This window comes from Cicer arietinum, chromosome 6 (genome assembly GCF_000331145.2).
Source record: "Cicer arietinum cultivar CDC Frontier isolate Library 1 chromosome 6, Cicar.CDCFrontier_v2.0, whole genome shotgun sequence".
Lineage (NCBI taxonomy): Eukaryota > Viridiplantae > Streptophyta > Magnoliopsida > Fabales > Fabaceae > Cicer > Cicer arietinum.
The window spans coordinates 12,496,505-12,517,862 of record NC_021165.2 but is presented as its reverse complement, the minus strand read 5'-3'; the positions used below and the strand labels follow the sequence as shown (position 1 = coordinate 12,517,862).

Genomic DNA, 21,358 nt, shown 5'->3' with positions numbered 1-21,358 from the left:
CAGCAGGAGAAAAAAGCCCCAATGGATTCAAACAAGTTAGGTCGTATGATTGGATTGAATTGGATTCTGCTAACCCCTAATCACCTAAGAGCCATCATGGATACAAAAGATTAGCGGTACAAAAAAATGAGTGAATCCTGACATACTTTTAGAGAAGTGACATTAGAATGAGAAGAATTTTTAAGTAAAAAAAGAGAGGGATCTCAAATTGTGCAGGAATGAAAGTGTAGTTGAGGTAGTTTAAGACTATGGACTATACAAATCAGAAGAATTGATAAATACGATCTATAATACCACGGGACGTACTCTTTTTCGTTTTGTACGATCTTTAAAACATGTTTAGGTTCTTCAGGAGACATTTTTGTTTGTGGAATCGGTTGTCGTTTGTCAATATAAAAAAATTTCGAGCTAACATGAATTAAAAGATTTTATAACTTAGAACCAAAACAAAATTATTACTAAAATTTCACGCAAATACCGAACTAAATGTCTCTGTTTTATATCTTACTTAAAAATCAATTATATCTAAAAAAATCTCAAAATTTCTTTGTTATCGATTTTGGGCAAGCAAGAAAGTGAGTATGCTGTTACAGAGATGGCCACAATGTAGAGGCACATAATAAAATTTTACCACCTTTATCAAAAATTGAGTATTTTTTGAATTTAGTTGAGTTATCATCGAAATTTATTTTAAAATAGAAAAATTCAATTTTGAATTTGGGAGTTGCGTAAAGAATGTACTAGAATTCTACGACATTCATTCAAATAAAAAAAAATCTAGAGATAATAGTGTATTTAAAATAGAGATATTTTTTTATTACTATTATGTTTGATAAAAGTGAGATCTTGCTTTTGAGTGTTTTCAAATGTTTACGTCATTAATTTGAATTTGGTTAAACAAAAAGTTGTCACAACTCAATTGTCTTAAACTATCACTAACAAGGTGTTGCATCTCGGTTAGTCCTATTTTATTAAAAGATAATTATTATTTAGAGCTTAAATTCATCAAGTTGTTGTACTACTCACATGTCTTAAATTTTGAAGTGAGAAAATGTAACATGTCAACTAATCTTTTTATCCACATTAATTTTGAATAACATGAATTTTTATTTTATTAAATATAATAATAATAAACCTAAGAATTAATATAGATAGATATATAATTTCATTAGTGGTTGTTGTTGGTTGTATTTAGTCTAAGATTTAATAAGAGAATAAAATAACAATAATTATAACAAAAAAAATACTAAATTAATAAAACTTACAAACAAACAAAAACTAAATCCAAAGCTTGGATGCATGAATGAGAGCAACCATGTTTTTTATTAAAAAAACAAAAATGAGAATAAAATATATCTGTTAAATGAAACATAAGCTGCTAACTACCGTCAGACCCAGAAACGAAATACGCAAATTGAGTATTTTTCTTTGTTTTTTTTTTCTAATACCTTTTTTATATAAAAAAAGTGTTGTTCTTATTATTTTTTATCTCCTGATTAATTTATAGTTGTGGGGTTGAAAACGACATAAGAGAAGATAAAACAAATTCAGATTGAAGGTATATGTTACAAACATCAATCATTTTCACCCAGAAAGAGATTAATCAGGTCACCTATCAACCTTGATAAGATTTTTTATAATCTACCCAAACTATATTAAACTCTTATAGTTCGAGTTTTACAATAATGATGAGATTTAAATTGTTTTGTCAGAATCTGAGAAAGCTCAACACTTGTTTGAGTTTGGATTCTTTGATAGAGAAATACATGAGAATGATTCTAAGAATCGAATGGAAAAAATCTGAATTGATTCATTGTATGTGAGTGAGAGAAATTCAAGTATGATTGAAATGAGTAATGAGTTGTTTAGTACTTGAAGCTTTGACTTTCCTTTGAGCTTGGCCTTCCTTTTATAGACTTTAGGATGTTTAATGACAATTAAAAAGAGTCGTTGGAAGTGTTCTGTCAGTCTTGACCAAAGACCATATTTTATGATTAAAAAATGTTCAAGACTTTAAACACTTTCGAGTTATGTTTGACTGGTATGGATTTCTTCATTCTTGGTAACCTATTATCTTGTTTAATGATCCTTTAATCTTTAGATATATGATCGATGAGATTAGTTCAATAGAGTGTTTTGATTCGCACAAAACAAGCTGAAGAATGATGATATAAGGCTGGAGAATGATGTAACAAAGTTAAAGAATGATGGTTAGTACGCTGGAGAATGTTCGTATCATTCTAGATTGCTTGGAGAATGATGTTGGTCATTCTGGTGATAGTTGTTAATCATTCTGGAGAAAGATATTTGTTGTTGAAGATCATGTGTAACATGTTGGAGACTGATGTTACACTATTGGAGAATGGTCATTGACACTTTTGCTTTGAGTTGTTCATTTGATCCTTTTGAGTGATTCTTTTGGCCATATGAGAGTTGTACATTCCTAGTATATGAACTGGAAATCCATTCGCGATTTGCAAGAGATTTCCTTACATTAAAAACTAATTTGATATTGCTTGTTAGTTCTTGATGTTTAGCTTTTGCATTTGTTAATCTTTTTGGAGTAGATCTTTCCGGTATGATCTTTGTGTACCTACTTCTGATACCTTCGTAATAGGGACTGGTTTATCAACAAACCACAAATGTTCTTGTCTATCGCAAGCCATCAACTTTGGAGATTAATCTTGTTTTTATTCTTGATGCATTGCTTTGCTTTTGTTGATCATTTTTTCTTTGAATTTGTCTAAAATTATCTTGAGTATATAATTATGTTCCTTTGCAGTAAATATTGGGGATTTGCAATGTAGATTGATGTACTTTCATTACTCAGATCGATCTTAAACTAAAGAAGACTTTGTTCTTTGTAAACGAGAATGGTCTAGGATTAATGTTGTCAAAACAAGAACGTTCTTGGATTTACATCTGTGGAAAGGATAACGTTCTCCGTTTTTCCAGACTTTTGTTTTAATAACCAGAACATTCTTCGTTTTTTAGACTGTTGTCTAGAATGATGAGAATGTTGTCAAGAATGTTCTTCGTTCTTGACAGTCAAGCTAGATAATGTTCAGATATGTCTAGTCTTGCTAATTCATAATCTTCTCTCTTTGTGATTCGAGTAGTTTCTTTGAATCTAATAATCTCAGTTTGTTCATAGCCAAGTGTTGATGATATAGATGTAAAATCCAGAGGCTAAAACTTCTTTTAACTAGTGGATATTGATTGATCTTGGGGCTGTGATGATCATTCTTGAAATTAGAGAACATTATCTATTTTTCTAGAATTTGTCAAGAACGTTCTCCGTTCGTGTTTGTTCAGATTTTGTTTTTCATGATGATTTATTCTTGCTTGGATATTATATTTGATTAATACACTCAAACACACATGTTAAATATCAAAACACTTAGAATCATAATTATAAGTCTTAATTAACTTTTGTTTAGTTATCATCAAAATATTAATTTGGTATTTTGTCTAAACAGTAAAGGTAATCAAAACCATAAGCAACAAGGAACTAGAAGGAACCAGAATTAGGGGGAACCAGAACCAGAGTCAAAGCCAAATGAAATCAGGAACCAAAGGCAATTAGAGGCAGAAGGAACTAGAACTAGAGGCAACAAGGAACTAGAGACAACCACAACCAGAGGCAACCAGAACTTGAGGCAGCAAGTAATGTTTTTTATGACAAATATTAAAATTAAACATATGTTTTATTTTTTTTTAAATTAATTAGTCGGACAAAATTGAGGTGTTACACCCACATTTTACACAAATTTTCTATTTTATCTATTTCTTTCAACAACAACAAAAAAAATCATACTCCACTAAATTCAACAGAACCACACATGTATTTCAGAAAACTTTTTTTAATTTTTCTAAAACAGATTTATCTTTAGAAAAACTTTAAAAAATACAGAATATAAATGTGTTTTAGGAAATTTAAAATTCGTGTTTCGAAAAACTTTTTTCAAGTTTTATAGAAAATAAATGTTTTTAGAAAACTTTAAAAAAAAATTTGAAACACAATTATATTTTTGAAAATTTAAAATTTGTGTTCTATATTTTTTTTTATAAAAAAATTCAAACATATTTGTGTTTTGAGAAACAATCTGTACCGAAAGCCATAAAATTTGAGTTTTTTTATTTATAAAATGGTAAAATTGAATTTTTTATTAAAATGTTTGAATTCTATATTTTTTTAAATTGAATCTTTTACATACAATAGTCTTGGCATGATTTATTTTATAGAAAGTTATTTGGGCTGTTGATTTTATTTGATTTTAAACAGAAGATTATGATTGATTGCTCTCATTTCTAACAATAATTAAGCGTTGTAATCATAGTCACTCTAATATATGTTATTGAGAGGGGTTAAATAAATTTTTGATAACTACAAAAAAATTTTGGAGAGATAATGGTAAAGGTGGGAAGGTCGTGAGAAGAGGGAGAGAAAAGAGGTGAAGTTGAGAGAGATAGATTGTAGAAATTAGGGTTCTCAATATTGTCACGGCAACATAACAATGTTAAAAAAAAAAATTTAACTAATTTGTTAACAGAAGTTGGAATGAAGGACCATTTTAAAATGAATATACATTTGCAAGAATGTGAATAAAAAAAATTACAAGAACTAAAATAAAATAATAAAAATGCTACAATTGCAACGATTAAAGACAAATTTAAATATATTATTATTGAATAAATCAAATACGTAAAATTTCATAATATTTTAACAATGTGTGACTTTATATTTATCCAATAAGCACTCACCCCTAGTCGTAATCTATTTTCTCCTTTTGTTTCATTTCTCTTTTCTTCACCTCAAATGGATGGATTAGAATCAATTTTTAATCTAAAATCACTCATCTAACCGTAGTGATAAGATCCTTTTCTAAACATGAATATTCGAACTTGTAAATTTGTTTCTAAATTATTCCTTTTTAATTTTGGCAATATTGGATTATATTATTTTTTATCGATATAATTTTTACTAATTTGAATAAAATAAATATATTTTTTAATAATAAAAAGCTAAGTTTAACTCTAACACATAACAAGTAAATTATTGCCTATAAATTCTATAGCTAGCTAGTGATGTCTAATTTCTAGAAATTTTGGTATGTATAATAGGTTTCCATGCATCCACATCATTGGCTTCAAAAATGTAAAGACAATACACAAATAACAAAGGATATTCATAGTTAAGACAAATGTCAAAAAAATTATATTAACCATAGAAGATATTTCACAAGATGTACAACGGCTCAAATAAATAAAGATCTACATATTTTTATTTTTTGCAATTGTTTTTCTCTTTTCTTCAACTCAATTAGATTGTCCATTCTCAATACCTAAACCATACAACACCCCTGCATATTTCTCCATTGATCCACTAAAAAAATTCTCTTTCAATTTTCTAAATGTACACAATGTGAGCAAACTATCTGAACCAGCCTGATGACAAATCCCAACTCTCTCAACTTCCAACAACTCTGCAAGCTTGTTCAACCCTCCATGAAGACTATTACAAAACTTCATTAAATGTTTGATATCATACACATTAGGAAAATACATATTAATCAAATTAAAGAACCCAACTTGTGTATCAGGCAAATTCTGACAAGTTAAAAGTTTCAACAAATACCCAAAATCATATCCACTATGAAAAGTTAACCAATGAACATTATCATTCAAAACAATCCCAGAAGACATCAAAATATCACCAAAACATTGAGCATCAATACCCTTGTCATTATTCTTCTTGAAATCAATCCCACTTTGTCTCAAAAGTTCAATTGAGTCATTTGCAAAAACATCCTCACTCACATTGAATTCTCTAAAATTGAATTGCCAGACACAAAATCTATCATCAGCATCATCGAAATTTGGAAGGTTTCCATCTTCGTCGGATAAAGTGAAACCCAATTGAATTAGCTTGAGCATGTCCACATTGTCTTTTAGGGTTTGGTAATGGTAATCATAACTGTTCTTGAAATTCCCAACCGGTCGAAGAACAATTCCAGGGAATTCTGTGTCCATAGCTATGTAAGGATAATCATCGACAATTTCTCGAATCAAAGCGAATTCTTCTTCAAGGTTATCGCTCCACACTTCGCGAATTTGAATTGAATCGCTTTTCGGCAAAATTAGCGACATCCCAACTTTTTTTACCATAAAATAATTAAAAAATTGATCGGATCTGTTAAATAACCAATTCAATTAACATCAATAATATACGGATGCGTATAAAAAAAATTGAAATTTGATGGAAAAATTTGAAGATTAAATAAAATAATTGGGGAAAATAGAAATGGACTATGACCTTGGAAATTGAAAATTGGAGAGAGTTGAGAGAGAATAGAAGGAAGAGATTTTTGGGGTGTGAAATCTCTTCTGTTCTAGGGTTTTCTTTTTTGTTTCTAATTTTTGTATTGGTTATGAAATGAGGGTGATGAAGAAGTGAGCAACAGAGGACGAAGAAGATATATTAGGGGGCGGACCTACTCTTACAGAGGCTGGCCTCTTCCTATCATTTGGGAAGAATAAAAAAGGAAATATGCAGATTGGTCCCACGAAATCCTAATTATCAGCCAAAATAGTTTTTAAAATTTTATAAATTAAAAATATATCATTGAAATTATAAAATTAAAATCGAAATAATCTGTGTAAATTCTTGTGGCTAAATAATTTAATGTCACGTTATAATTGAATATATTTATCTCATATCAATGTTATATTTCCGAAGACAAATTTGATGATGAAATTTTGTTAATCAGAGATAAATTTGTAAGTAATTATAATTATATATGAGTTGATTATGAATAAATTAATTTATGAAACATTTAAATTTTATCATAAAATTAGTTTACGTGGTGATATTAATGTAAAATTAACATAAACGAATCAAATATTCAATTAAGATATCATATTGTAATATTTACGACAAAAGTTTACATATGGGATTAAATTGTATATATATGTGTGAGTGTTATTTTCAAAAAACAATCAACAAAAAACAAACTTTATCTTTAAAAACCACTACACCACTGTTATAAAACAAACACTACATCATTCCCAATATAAACAAAGGTAAGATAAAAAAAAATATCTTTAAAACTTAAGGCAAAGAAAGTAGTTCAAAATTTAGATTAAACATATTAATTTTTTACTTATTTATATTTATATTTTAAACAAGAAGGAGTAAGTGTTGATATTATATTCCTTGCATTGAAATTTTTTTGTTTTCGTATAAGTCATAGAAAAAAAATACATGCAAACACCGTTAATATGTATAAATTAATTTTACATTAACAACAAATAAAAATTATTAATTTTATCATTTTACCACATAATTGTCATTTCTATAGTTAAATAATAATGAAAACAACATTTTATATTAATTGCCAATGTAAAAATGTTAATAATGATATTGCGTGCCAATTAAACCCCAAGTCATATATGTTGTTTATAATAATTAAAGCATACCATTAATAATAATAATAATAATAATAATAATAATAATAATAATAATAATAATAATAATAATTGAAGAATATATTTAAAGAGAAAAGAAGACATAGACTAGTAGAAAGTCCCCGTCATCCAATCACAATAATGTATTATGTCAAATCATATAACTTTACACCACAACGAATAACACTAAAAATATAAACAATTTTCATTAATCTATACTTGTTAGTGTAAAACAGTTTTGGATAGCAATATAAGTTCATTGCACTCATATTTAAAAGTTGATTTGTGTTTTCTTACAGAAAAAGTTGAATATACGAAGAACGTTAAAATAGAGTAAATCAACATTTCAGTTATAACATTTACAAATTTACTGAGCCTGGCTTGTTGCTTCCACAAGCTTTCTGCATCGCTTGAGTTACAAAATTAGATTACTATGCATATCTCTTTTTCCCTTTATTAACCTCTCACCTAAATAACGCAGTTGCCTTCTTCTAACAATTATCCTCGACAATCCCAACAACAAACAAAATGATTCACATTGAGTATCGTACGCAAAATTCAATAGTGGATTACGACATTCGATGTAGGATGTGAAATGTATTCACTAACAATCAATTTCATTAGTTGGCTAGGTGTTTAGTTGAATTGTGACAATGACATTTTTAAATTTGCATACCGCTCTCTAATATCAAAATGTTCCTAAATCTTTTTTAAGAACGTTCCTGCTTGAATATGATCTTTGGTTCAACTTCCTTCGTGCTAAATTATCATATGTCAACAATTTTTGTGAGATTGATTGCTCAATGAAGTTATTGATTTTATCTTGTTCACTCCTTTTATATATTCTTCACAATTACTGTTTGTGAATTACAACTTAACTTTAGTATTAAATTTAGGCCAACTTGATAACACTTGAAAACCCAAAAGGGTATTTATTGTTAGTTTTATATTAGTTAGTTTTATATTAGTTAGTTTTATCATGCCTTTACTTTTTTGGTTGTTATAACTATTTTGTTGATAGGCCATTATAAATACTCATATTGTATTTTCTTTCTCAATTAATAAAAGAATGATGTATATTCAGTAAATATTCATTATGGTATCAGAAGTTTCCTTTTTATTACTTTTAAACCCAATTTGTCAAAATCTTAAATTTTCAAAATAAAAAATAAAAATCTCCACATTCCAAACAAAACAACGCAGCACACTCTAAACCCTAAAATTCCAAATCGCTCAAATCGCACCTTCTTCCTCTTCTTTCTCTTCTTGGTTTTGCGCTTCTTTTCCTCTCATTTCCTTCGCCGAACGCTTCAATGGCAGGTTCTCATGATGATGATGATTCATCTACCACCTCTGCAACTATTTCTCAAGATGAATCGCAAAATCCATCATCGCCATATTACCTTCATCCTGGCGAAAATCCGGGCGCTTTTCTTATAAATCAAACTTTACAAGGGCCAAATTATTACAATTGGAGCCGTTTGATGAAACGTGTGTTGGTTTCCAAGAACAAAGCGAAATTCATCAACGGCAAGTTACCGATGCCGGCAGAAAATGATGTGTTATTTGATGCTTGGGAGCGCTGCAATATGATGGTAATTTCTTGGATTACTCGCACTCTTTCTCCTTCTATTGCTCAAAGTACAATACACATTGAGAATTCAAAAAGTTTATGGGATCATCTAAAGAATCGTTTTTCTAAAGGAGACCATTTTCGTTTTTCTGATCTGCTTCAAGATTTACACTCTATTAAACAAGGTGATAAATCGGTCTCTGATTTCTTTACTGCTTGGAGTATTCTTTGGGAGGAGTTAGAGGTTTTACGGCTCATCACAGATTGTTCTTGCTCTTCTTCATCTGAGTGTAGTTTACAAAAATTAATGTTAAGTTATCGATCCTCTGAAGCCCTCACCTGTTTTTTAAAAGGCCTCAGTGACAATTATAATACGGTAAAAACCCAAATTTTGATGATGGATCCCCTACCTGATATAACCACAGCATTTTCTTTAATTTTACAGCAAGAACGACAAATTTCTGGTCCTTGTGTTGATGCTAAGGTTTTAATGAACTCTTCCATCCATGGTACTTCTAATGCTAATCCGAGAAATGGTTTAGGTCGTGGTAAAGGTCGCGGATCTGGTCGGGGCAGAGGTGGAGCTCCTCAACGACAATGTACTTTTTGCAACAGGCTAGGACACACTGTTGATCATTGTTATTTTAAGCATGGTTTTCCGCCTGGATATTCTCCTGGATACAAGAACACCAAATCTATCAATTCTTCAATTACTGATGATGATTCTGGGTCTGCTCCTAATGATCATAGTTCTCCGAAATCCAATCCATCTGATGGTAATGTCTCTCAATTTACTGCTGACCAAATTAATCAACTCAAACTTTTACTTCAACAATCTGCTTCCTTTTCTGAAAATCAATGTCAACCTACAAATCAAATTTCTCAAATTGCTGGAGTTTCCTCTAATCAACAGAATTCTGCTTTAGGTAATATTTCTCCAAACTATTGGATTCTTGACACTGGCGCTACTGACCATGTTACTTGTAATTCCAAAAATTTTATTACTTATCATGAAATTAAACCAATTCATGTTACATTGCCAAATGGAAATACTGTTAAAGCTACACATTCAGGAACTGTACATTTCACAAATGAATTTAAACTTTTCAATGTTTTATACATTCCTGATTTTACCTTAAACATTATTTCTGTGCAGCAATTAATTACTTCTTTGAATTGTAAATTAACTTTTGTTGACTCTAAATGTGATATTCAGGACCCTACATCCAAGATGATTGGGCATGCTAAGCTTTTGAATGGTTTATACCATCTACAACAACCTATTAATAATGTCAAACATTCTGTGTTGTATTCTTTAAATTCTAAATCGTCACATGCTACTTTTGATCTATGGCATCTTAGATTAGGACACCCTTCTAATAATGTTCTTACTCATATTTGTAAACATTTTCCATATGTGAGTTTCAACTCTAATAAAATTTGTGATTCTTGTTATCTTGCCAAACAATCTAGATTACCTTTTTATGCTAGTAATACTATTTCTGATAACGCTTTTGATTTGATTCATATGGATATTTGGGGACCCTTGTCTCATTCTTCTATTCATGGTCATAAATATTTTCTAACTATAGTTGATGATTGTACTAGACACACTTGGATTTATCTTATGAAAGCTAAATTTGAAACTCGAAAGTTAATGCATGATTTTGTTGTTTTAATTAAAAATCAGTTTGACAAAGTTATCAAAGTTATTAGGACTGATAATGGTGTTGAGTTCTTATATCCTGAATTTTATGCAAAATTTGGAATTCTACATCAAACATCATGTGTTGAAACTCCACAACAAAACTCTATCGTGGAAAGAAAACATAGACATATTTTAAATGTTACTAGATGTTTGCTTTTTCATGCTAATCTTCCAAAAATATTTTGGTCTTTTGCTGTCAAACATGCCATTTATCTCATTAATAGATTACCATCAGCATCCATTGATAATTATAGCCCTTATGAGTTGCTATATAAACACCTCCCTGTTCTTAATGAATTGAAAGTTTTTGGATCTCTTTGCTTTGTTTCTACTTTGCATCAACATAGGACTAAATTAGATCCTAGATCTAGAAAATGTCTATTTCTTGGATATAAATTTGGCACTAAAGGCTTTATTTGTTATGATTTACATACTAGGGAAATTCTAGTTTCTAGACATGTTATTTTTCATGAAAATATTTTTCCATACTTCTCTAGTAATGATTCTTCTAACAGTGATTTATCCTCTTGCGGTGATTTTGGCACTTTTAATTTCCTTCTTGAACCTATAAAACTAGATTTTGTCCATAGTAAATTGAGTAATTCTAATTTGAATGATATTAATGTCATGCCTACTTGTGATGAAAATAATTTTGCACATGAAGAGCCTTTTAAACCACCTAGTATTCGCAAATCAACAAGGCCAAAAAATCTTCCTGTTTACCTTCAGGACTTTCATTGTAATATTTTAAACTCTTCAGGTACTGCTACTAACTCTACAACTGATGCTGTTTTATATCCTTTATCTTCTGTTTTGTCTTATAAATCTTTTTCTTCTACTCATTTAAAATACATTCATGCCATGACTAGTGCTGTTGAACCCCAAACTTATCATGAAGCCATTAAATCTAAGGATTGGGTCATTGCTATGCAACATGAAATTACAGCTTTAGAATCTAATAACACTTGGGAATTAGTTGACTTGCCTAAAGATAAACATGTCATAGGATGTAGGTGGGTTTATAAGATTAAGCATAGGGCTGATGGTACTATTGAAAGGCACAAGGCTAGACTTGTTGCTAAAGGTTTCACTCAATTAGAAGGTGTTGATTTTCTAGACACTTTTTCTCCTGTGGCCAAATTAACTACTGTTAGATTGCTTCTTGCTTTGGCTGCCACTAATAATTGGTTTTTAAAACAGTTAGATGTTAGTAACGCTTTTCTTCATGGTGACCTTCATGAGGAAGTTTATATGAAACTTCCTCCTGGTTATTTGAGTCATAATAATAATAAAGTTTGTCGTTTAAAAAAATCATTGTATGGTTTAAAACAAGCGAGTCGACAATGGTTTGCCAAATTATCTTGTGCTTTGATATCATTTGGTTTTCAACATTCAAAACATGATCATTCCTTATTCATTTTCAAAACATTAAAATCTTTTACTATTTTGTTGGTTTACGTAGATGATATTATTATTGCAGGTAATTCTGAATTAGAGATCAATATGATTAAAACCTTTTTAAATTCTTCTTTTCAGATTAGAGACCTTGGGGACTTAAAGTTCTTTCTTGGATTGGAGATCTCTCGTTCAAGGGAGGGTATTCACATATGTCAACGTAAATATGCTCTCGATATCTTGTCAGACGCTGGATTATTAGGCGCTAAACCTTGCAATACACCTATGATCAAGGACAACAAATTTCTATACAACTCAAAGGCACAACCTCATGACTCAACCTCTTTTAGAAGAATTATTGGACGTCTTATCTACTTGACCAACACACGACCTGATATCACCTTCGCCGTGCAACAACTTAGTCAATTTATGCAATCACCGACTGAAGACCATTACATGGCAGCCATGAGGATCCTCAAATACATAAAAACTGCACCAGCTCAAGGATTGTTTTACTCATCGGCGTCCCGGCTTCAACTGCGAGCATTTAGCGACTCTGATTGGGCAACCTGCCCAGAAACAAGAAGGTCTGTTACTGGGTTTTGTATATTTCTTGGTTCATCATTGATTTCGTGGAGGTCTAAGAAACAAAGCACTGTATCTCGTTCATCTTCAGAAGCAGAATATAGAGCATTAGCATCAACAACTTGTGAAATTCAATGGATAACATTTCTTTTGCAAGAATTAAACATGGATTGTTCTGCCCCTACGACTCTTTATTGCGATAATCAATCAGCCAGGAACATTGCGTCAAATCCAACATTCCATGAGAGAACAAAACATATAGAAATTGATTGTCACATTGTTCGGGACAAACTGCAAGCTGGATTGTTCAAACTCTTGCCCATATCTTCATCAAATATGCTGGCAGATTTCTTTACTAAGCCTCTTGAACCTACAGCATTCAATTCAATTCTTAACAAGCTGGGAATTCTTAACCTACATTCTCCATCTTAAGGGGAGATGTTAGTTTTATATTAGTTAGTTTTATATTAGTTAGTTTTATCATGCCTTTACTTTTTTGGTTGTTATAACTATTTTGTTGATAGGCCATTATAAATACTCATATTGTATTTTCTTTCTCAATTAATAAAAGAATGATGTATATTCAGTAAATATTCATTATTTATAGTGCATAATCTGCAATAATACACCGCGTCGAGTTCCATTCCATATGTTTGGTGTTTTCATCAGCCATTAGTATGTTGTTTTATAAACCTCCAAAACAACATAGGAAAGAGTTCAGGTTCTGATCCTTTTGGAATTGCTGGTGGAAAACTACTGGAAAGAATTCCAAAGGAGAGATTCTGCAGTGGTAAAACTATTAGAGTAATCAAATCCAAACCCACACATAAAAGTGACCAGAACCTGGACTCTTTCCTCTGCTGTTCTCTAAAGATTTATAAAACAAAACATACTAATGGTTGATGAAAACAAGATGACAAACATTGGGAACACGACGCCATGTATTATTGCAGCAATGGTTCCAAGCAGCATGAAAGAAACCTCAGGCTTCTTCAACTTGGACGCATTATAGATACCCTATTGGGTTTTCTCTTGTTATCAAGTTGGCCTTGTTTAATATCTGTTAATTCTATTTCTGCAGACAAGCCTCGAAGTGATTGGGAATGCCTAAGACTTGCCGATGAAGTTTGGCTTATTGATCTCACAAAGAAAGTTCTCTGAATGGAAGATCTAGCCATGTGACTATCTATATTTAAATTGTCACTTGACTTGTCTATTTGAGACTTTGTGCTACCTTCAGCTTCTTTTTCTCCTTCTTGAAGATGAATAAGTTGAGAATAAGCACATTCAGCATCCATGGTTAACTCGTTATGAGTTCCTAAGAAAAAAAAAGGAAGCATGCAAAAGTGAATACACTATTCCAAGATGCAACAAAATTAGACTGTGATACTAAAATAGTTTGCTCTTGTTCAACCTCTCTCCACAATTTTTCCCTGATGAAGCACTGCTATTGTGTCAACATTTCTGATAGTTGTAATACGATGCGCAGCAGCAACTTCTTAACATAGTTTTTTCTAAAGCTTCCTGAACAATACGTTCAGACTCAGCATCCAATGCACGTGTTGCTTCATCAAGAAGAAGGATTCTTGGATTCTTCAATATTGCTCTTGCAATTGCAATTCTTTGCTTTCGTTCACCAGAAAGTTGAGTCCCATTCTTCCCTGCCATTGGGTCAAGACCCTGCAAACACCACATTATTGTTAAACTTCAATCAAACTCACTCAAAGAAACAAGCCTAAAACAAGAACCACTAGTGTCAAACTTTACAATATTTATATACACACCTGAGGTAACCTATCGATGAACTTTTTTGCATTGGCAAGTGTTATTGCTGCTGTTATCTCCTCATCAGTTGCACCTTCTTTCCCATATGCTATGTTCTTTCTGATAGTAGTTGTAAACAAGACGGGTTCTTGACCAACAAGTTCAATCTGTTCTCTTATCCATCTAAGTTGAAAATTGTTCAAATTCACACCATCTATAAGTACTTCTCCAGCATCAGGATCATAGAATCTTTCCAATAAATTGATTACAGTTGACTTTCCACTTCAACTTTGACCCACCAAAGAAGTAGTTGTGCCACTTGGAACAAACAATGAAAATCCAGCAAAGATCTGCACATCTGGCCTTGCAGGGTATCTAAAGTGAACATCTTTAAATCCAATATCTCCCTTTATGTCTTCCAAGACAACACCACTTGTGTCATATGCATCAATTTTAGGCTTTCTTTTAATTGTCTCAAACATTTTATATGCTGCTGCTTGAACTGCAGCAAATGCATTTGCACTTGGAGATGTATGACCCAATGACCTGTAAATGAATGAAAATTGATCAAATTTAGTTGTGACACCAATCAAATGTTTACAAAGTACAAACTGAATCTTATGGCTAAACAATGTTTGTGTCTCACTTACATTCCACCAGTCATAAAGCTATGATAACAGTTATGACAGTTCCACCACTGTATCCTTTCTCAACTAGTTTGGAACCATACCACATGGCAAGTCCATAAGTGCAGAAGACAATCAAGATAAGCATTCCCAAACCGAACCCTGAGATGATCCCTTGTTGAACCATTGTCATGTAAGCAACTTTTAACTTGTTATTATGATTCTCTATGGCTTTTTTCTCCCCAGTAAAAGATGCACCTGATCAATTTTCAAACTTAAGTCAATTACAATGAATAACATACAATTACAAATTCAAATTGATCATTTAATGTTTCAAAATTGGTGCAAGTGTCTTACTGTTCTAATCGCTCCAGCCTTCTCCTCTGTCCACTTTGGATCAGTAATCTTCAATAATTAAAAATAACAAAAAGATGGTCTGATTTTTTGTCAAGTAAATATAAAATGATTAGAGAGAAAAGAATATTCATATGATTATGTGAATGAAATTTACATTCTCACCAAAAATAATTATTCCCAATAGAAGAAAAAAATGCCTTAACACATTGAAAACAACAAGATGGAATACCAACATATGACAATGATGAATAGAAATGAAAATAGAACCATTGCGATTAATGTTTAAGCTTAGAATAACATTCAACTTCATAAATGCATCTCATTTTTTTGTATTCCACGCTCAACAAATCTTAACATAAGGTTATCGGCCTCCACCAACTTACCATCTAATACCAGTTTCTTGGTCACTTTCTCACACAACTTTAAATCAGGAATCAAATTTCTTCTAAGTATTTGAAAAGCCACTTTATATGCTGATAGAGCAATCCCTTTATTAAAATAGCTTTCCATCATAATATGGCATGTTTTAGCATCAAGTTTTGAAGTTGTTCTCAAAACCTTCCCAAGTAGTTTCTCAGCCTCCTCGAGGTTCCCGAAATCACAAAGCTTCTCGATAACTATATGATATTGTTCTAAATGGCTGCCTAGCAAGCATTTTTTCCAATAATTTCATCATATCGTCTACTCTTTGCCATTGGCAGAATCGGTGGATGACTGCCCTGTAAGTTATAGGTGTTGGAACCAAACCCTTGCCAAGCATTTTTACGATTAACTCGGTAGCTTCATCCAACCTACCCTTTTTCCCCAATGCATCAAACAATGCTGTATATGTGATTGCATCAGGATGTTTATTGCTTAAATACATGTCATCTAACACCGATAGAGCTGCGTCTAACTCACCTATCTGACAGAAACCGTGAATGACAGTAGTAAAGTTTACGACATTGATGGCACAGCCCTTATGTAGACATTCTTCTAAGTATTTTTTAGCTCCTACAACATTACGATTTTGACAGTGTGACTGTATTAGCAGATTAATTTCAACTGGATTTGGAAAAAAAAACTTTTTCGATCATTTCCCTACTCAAATCACAGGCCTTGGACAATTTTCCCTCCCTTCGGAGCCCATGCATCACGGCACTATAAGTGATTGCATTTGGGGTCCACCAATGCTCCTCACTTACATTTATCATCTCCCTTGCCTCTAATGATTTTCCATTGTGACACAGGCCATTCAACAAAGCTGTATATGATACAGTATTTGGCTTGCATCCGTGTTTGTACATCTGCTGCAGCATCTTTTTCGCTTCGTCTATCTTCCCAACTCGAGAAAATCCATCGATAATAGCAGTATATGTCACTACATCAGGATTACAGCCTCTCGAGTACATATCAATCACTATACTCTTCGCCTCATCCATCCTCTTATTTTTACAAAACGAGTCAACTACCGCACTATACCTAACCTTATCAATGTGAAAACCCTTGTCTTCTGCTTCCCTAATGAAAGCAAGAGCATCATCTGCATGTCCATGCTTCGAAAGTGTGTGGATTAGTGTATTATATATAACCTGATCCGGTATTAAATTACTACTCCGAACCATATTCTCCATTAAACATTTACTTCTTTGATTTTTCTATCCTTACATAGGAAAGCCATCACAGTATAATAACTAACTTTATCAGGAGGGATCCCTACGATGGCATTTCTGTAATAAGCTCCAACGCATCACCAATCCGATGTAAATCACAGTAACCCTTGATCAAGCAGTTATAAGTGACAATATTGGGTTTGATTCCAGCCACCTGCATTCGTTCCAAGAATCTCAGTGCCTTTTCCAATTTATCCCCCTTCACCAAAACATAGATAGCAGTGTTACATATAGATAAATCAGGCTCAACTCCAGCTTTCTGCATCAAGGTCAAAAGTTTCAATGCAGTCCTCAACTTCCCTGCACGGCTATAAGACACCATCACATAACCAAAAGCCTTTGGCGAACATTCGATTCCCCGGCGAGTCAAAAGCCGAAGAATCCGCCTTGCACCTTGACACAATTTAGTCTTGCTAAGGATATTTAACATTGTATAATATACAATAGTGTCGTGTCTATATCGCCATTGCCGACCCTCCCAGTAAAAAAAACTCAAAGCAATCCTTTCATCAACTTGAGAGCGTAAAACAGCACAAACGAGTGGGGGTCTAAGACTCCTTAATATATGCCTTAGATGTCCTTCAAATTTAGGGTTCCAAGTTGACCTAAGTGTAATTAACCTACAAACTTCTCTAACCAATGGGTTAAATTCCATCTCGTCAATTTCAAATGTTGCAATATTTTCTCTCTCTGTGTTGTTGTTATTGCAATTAGAGGAACTAATAAACTCAAGACTCTCATCGTTGCTACTTCCCTTTTCTTTTTCAACATCGTCGTCATCTTCTTCTTCAGCATCATCATTGACACTTGCAAAAACCCCCAAAATCCACTTTCCCAAAACTGCCTTTGAAATTCTCAGTGTTGCATTTACCCTTATTTTGAGCTTCAAAATTATTGGTTGAATACGAACATGAAATAGAATGATGACTCAAAACAATACACGCAAAATGGTTGGAAAACAAATGAGAAGCAAAAGCCTTTCCCAAAAAGATTATGATTCAATTTCAACCTCAGAATTGCAATCAACAACAAAAAAAAAGTATACTGTTTTACTTACAACAATGATACCCAAATCTCAATCTCGTTAACAATGATTACGAATTCATTGAAATTAACAAAATTTACCTCAGAAACTTGAGGTGGGTAACCGAGAAACCATAGTGAAATCAATCTTTGGTTCTAATGGCTGGGTCTGTGTTAGGTCACTGCATTCAAAAGTGGGTTTATGCGCTTTTTCAAATTAATAATAATGTTTATTTGAACAAATTATTGACAAGTTTACTTATTTTTTTATTTAAATATATCTTTAGTTTTTATAATTTTTTTTTTATTTTGATCATCGTTTTTTTTTTAATTCAGAATAAAAGAATATTACAATTAAAAGGATCAATTATATATTTTAATTAAAAATATAATTAACATCATTTTACGAATTAGATGTGTCAATTATTCAATTTTCTTAATAAATAGATTATTATTTTGAGGATATGGATAGAAGAAAGTATTATTTATCACCAGGATACATAATTTTACAAAGTTATATACATTGATGTAATGCAGTTTTTTTATTAATTGATGTTATGCATGTTGAGCCTGTTAACTTTGATTTACGTTGCTGTTTACTATATTTTTTTAAGGTTCGAATATTTATTTTCAACAAAATAATTAATAATCAGTAAATAATGGACGCAAACTGCTTCACACGCGTCGTCTCATATTGAGTTGCTGCATTGTCGTTAAATGTTAAAAATACTGTTGAAATCACGCTTTTAATTCACTTTACTCCGTGGGTTGGGCTTCGGTAATTTAGCGGGAAATTAGGAACGTTGCATATTTTTTAAATAAAAGAAGGAAATTTTGAATTTTGTATATCGCGTCTTTTTATTTGTAATTTTTACTTTTTTATTTATTAAAATAACTTCAAATGAATAATAAACAAAAAATTCAAATATTTTGATTATACTCCACATTCTTAAATTTCAGACAAACTAATAAACGGTCCCAAGTAGGGAGACCCAACAAAAATTTCAAAGGTCAAATGATAAAAAAAATATATAAAAAGGAAATTATTTACAGGAAATTTTAAACTTTAAAATATCGACCGTTATATTTTAATGTGTCGAAAATTTCAAAAATAAAATTTTTAAAAGTTATTTTCAGAATTTCTGTAAGTTGTTTTTAATCGAGAATTTTATATAACACTATCAGAAATTTAATCAATTTTTTTTTATATTTTTTTCATTCAGTTTTTATTTAAATTAATATGTGGAACCAAAACATTATAGAGCCCCCCAATTAGAGAGGTCCTAACAAAATTTTATGTTAGGATAATTAAATCACGATGTTAAGATGATCTAATAATAAAAAATTTATGTTATGATATTGAATTGTAATCTTAAAGTGATATGATTTAATAATTTATTGACGTTATGAATTTATTAAGATTTAACTTAATGTACTGAAAATTATTCAATTATGTCGAAAAATTTAACCTTTAAAATTTCAGATAGAAAATAATTATCAAAAATTTCCGATACACAATTTAAGTACTTGAAATGATGTATTCTTGCAATTTTCGAAACACAAATTACACCCTAAGATATTCATCCAGTCCAATGACACATGACCACAATTAGCAATGGCACATGACCACAATTAGCAAAAGGCCTAGTTTTTTTTAATGTTTTTTTTTCTATTTATTATGTTGTGTTTATTTTTCTATATATTATTACTAGCACAATGTTTCTTTATTGCTTGGGTCATTTAGAAAAATATATAAAAATTTAACTTTTAGTTAATTTTTTTGTTATTGGTTTAATATATTTTTATTAAAATTTAATGTAGTATTAGTAAAAAAAACTAAAGTTGTAGATTACTAGTGTTATTATTATACAATAAAAAGTTGATATAAACAATCCTTAAATTATAGTTCAACTAACAAACATAAGTTAGATATTATATTTTAGATTTGAATTCGAAATTTTGTAATTGTGTATAAATTTCTAGTGGTATTTATTATCTCGTTTGTAAAAAAAAAAATTAATATGAACATAATATTTATATTATATTATATTATAAAATTTGTATACTTTTTGGTAAACACATATTTAAATGTAATTTGGTTAATATAATTCAAACAAATTTCAATTTATAAAATGTATGTTTGAAGAAAATGTATCCACACATAAATCACATTAGAAATAATTAATTTTTAATTAAAAGTATATTCGCAAAATTAAGTTACATAAAGGTCAATTTACAAATGCTAATCCAAATAGATACTATATCTCACACAATAATTAAAAAAGAACAAGCAGATATTTGACAATACTTAAATACGAACAATTCGATTTTTATTCCAGAAAATCCCTCCCCCAATTTTCTTTTTCATTAGTAGTGTCAACATGCACTTTTTAGTTCAGTTCTTTCATTTTGCGTAAGTGTTATCTTTTCGACCTAGTTTTAAAATTAGAGTAAAAATGTTATAGAACCTAAAATCACACGAGTTTATTTTAAATTCACGAATTTCATTGATTTTTAGTATTAACTTTCTAAATTTTGAATCTACCAACAAATTAATGCATTTCTTATATCTAAAAATGTAAGTTCTTACAAATTAATATATTAACACTCGATTTTGATAACTTTAAATAATCGAAACTTTGCACAATTGAGAAAAGAGTGAAACTGATTTTTGTTTATGAATTTTGAGATTTTTTCAAAATATAAAATAATAATATAATATATTATGATATAATATTTCAATCACACTTTTTCCATTTAAAAAAATATTTTATAACTTGCTTCTCCGACTCAAATATATCCAAAATCTCCTTGTAATTCAATGGACCTCCTCTTCAAGAATTTGAGAGATTCTTCTCTAAGTCCAACGCTCTTGGAATTAGCCAATTTAGAGATAAATTTTAATTAAAAAAATATATTTTTAAATTGATTAATTCGAAAATATATTTTAAATATTTTTGATAATATAGAAATGAAAGAAGAAGCTCCCCAAAGATTTTCTGAATGTGAAGTATACTTCCTTAAACACCTATGCTGAAACTTAATATTCTAATTTTGTCAAAAATATTAGTCTTCGTTAACTAATTAAGATAATGCGAAAATTAACTTGTGGGAAGAAGAGAGAATATGGCAATAAATATTATTTCAAAGTAAAATAATATGGGATTTTGAAGAAAAGAAAAAAGTCGAATTTGTTACTTAAAGTTTG

At 30.6% G+C, this 21,358-nt stretch overlaps 2 protein-coding genes and 1 pseudogene across 2 annotated transcripts; all 3 read right to left on the bottom strand.

Moving 5' to 3' along the window:
• Positions 1–5,188: 5,188 nt before the first annotated feature.
• Positions 5,189–6,525, bottom strand: LOC101514705 (probable CCR4-associated factor 1 homolog 7). Its single transcript, XM_004504617.4, has 2 exons — positions 6,317–6,525; positions 5,189–6,193 (listed from the first exon to the last, which is right to left on the bottom strand). The coding sequence occupies exon 2, from the start codon at positions 6,166–6,168 to the stop codon at positions 5,320–5,322; it is 849 nt and encodes a 282-aa protein (XP_004504674.1). The 5' UTR covers positions 6,169–6,193; positions 6,317–6,525; the 3' UTR covers positions 5,189–5,319.
• Positions 6,526–12,253: 5,728 nt separating this feature from the next.
• Positions 12,254–15,780, bottom strand: LOC101509204 (ABC transporter B family member 9-like; annotated as a pseudogene).
• A 1,173-nt stretch (positions 15,781–16,953) lies between these two features.
• On the bottom strand, positions 16,954–18,360 carry LOC101508888 (uncharacterized). Its single transcript, XM_073370327.1, has one exon. The coding sequence runs from the start codon at positions 17,780–17,782 to the stop codon at positions 17,171–17,173; it is 612 nt and encodes a 203-aa protein (XP_073226428.1). The 5' UTR covers positions 17,783–18,360; the 3' UTR covers positions 16,954–17,170.
• Positions 18,361–21,358: the final 2,998 nt, after the last annotated feature.

Bases quoted from the DNA above. Each gene is read 5' to 3' on its own strand.
- LOC101508888 (XM_073370327.1), bottom strand. From the start codon at position 17,782: ATGGAATTTAACCCATTGGTTAGAGAAGTTTGTAGGTTAATTACACTT.
- LOC101514705 (XM_004504617.4), bottom strand. From the start codon at position 6,168: ATGGTAAAAAAAGTTGGGATGTCGCTAATTTTGCCGAAAAGCGATTCA.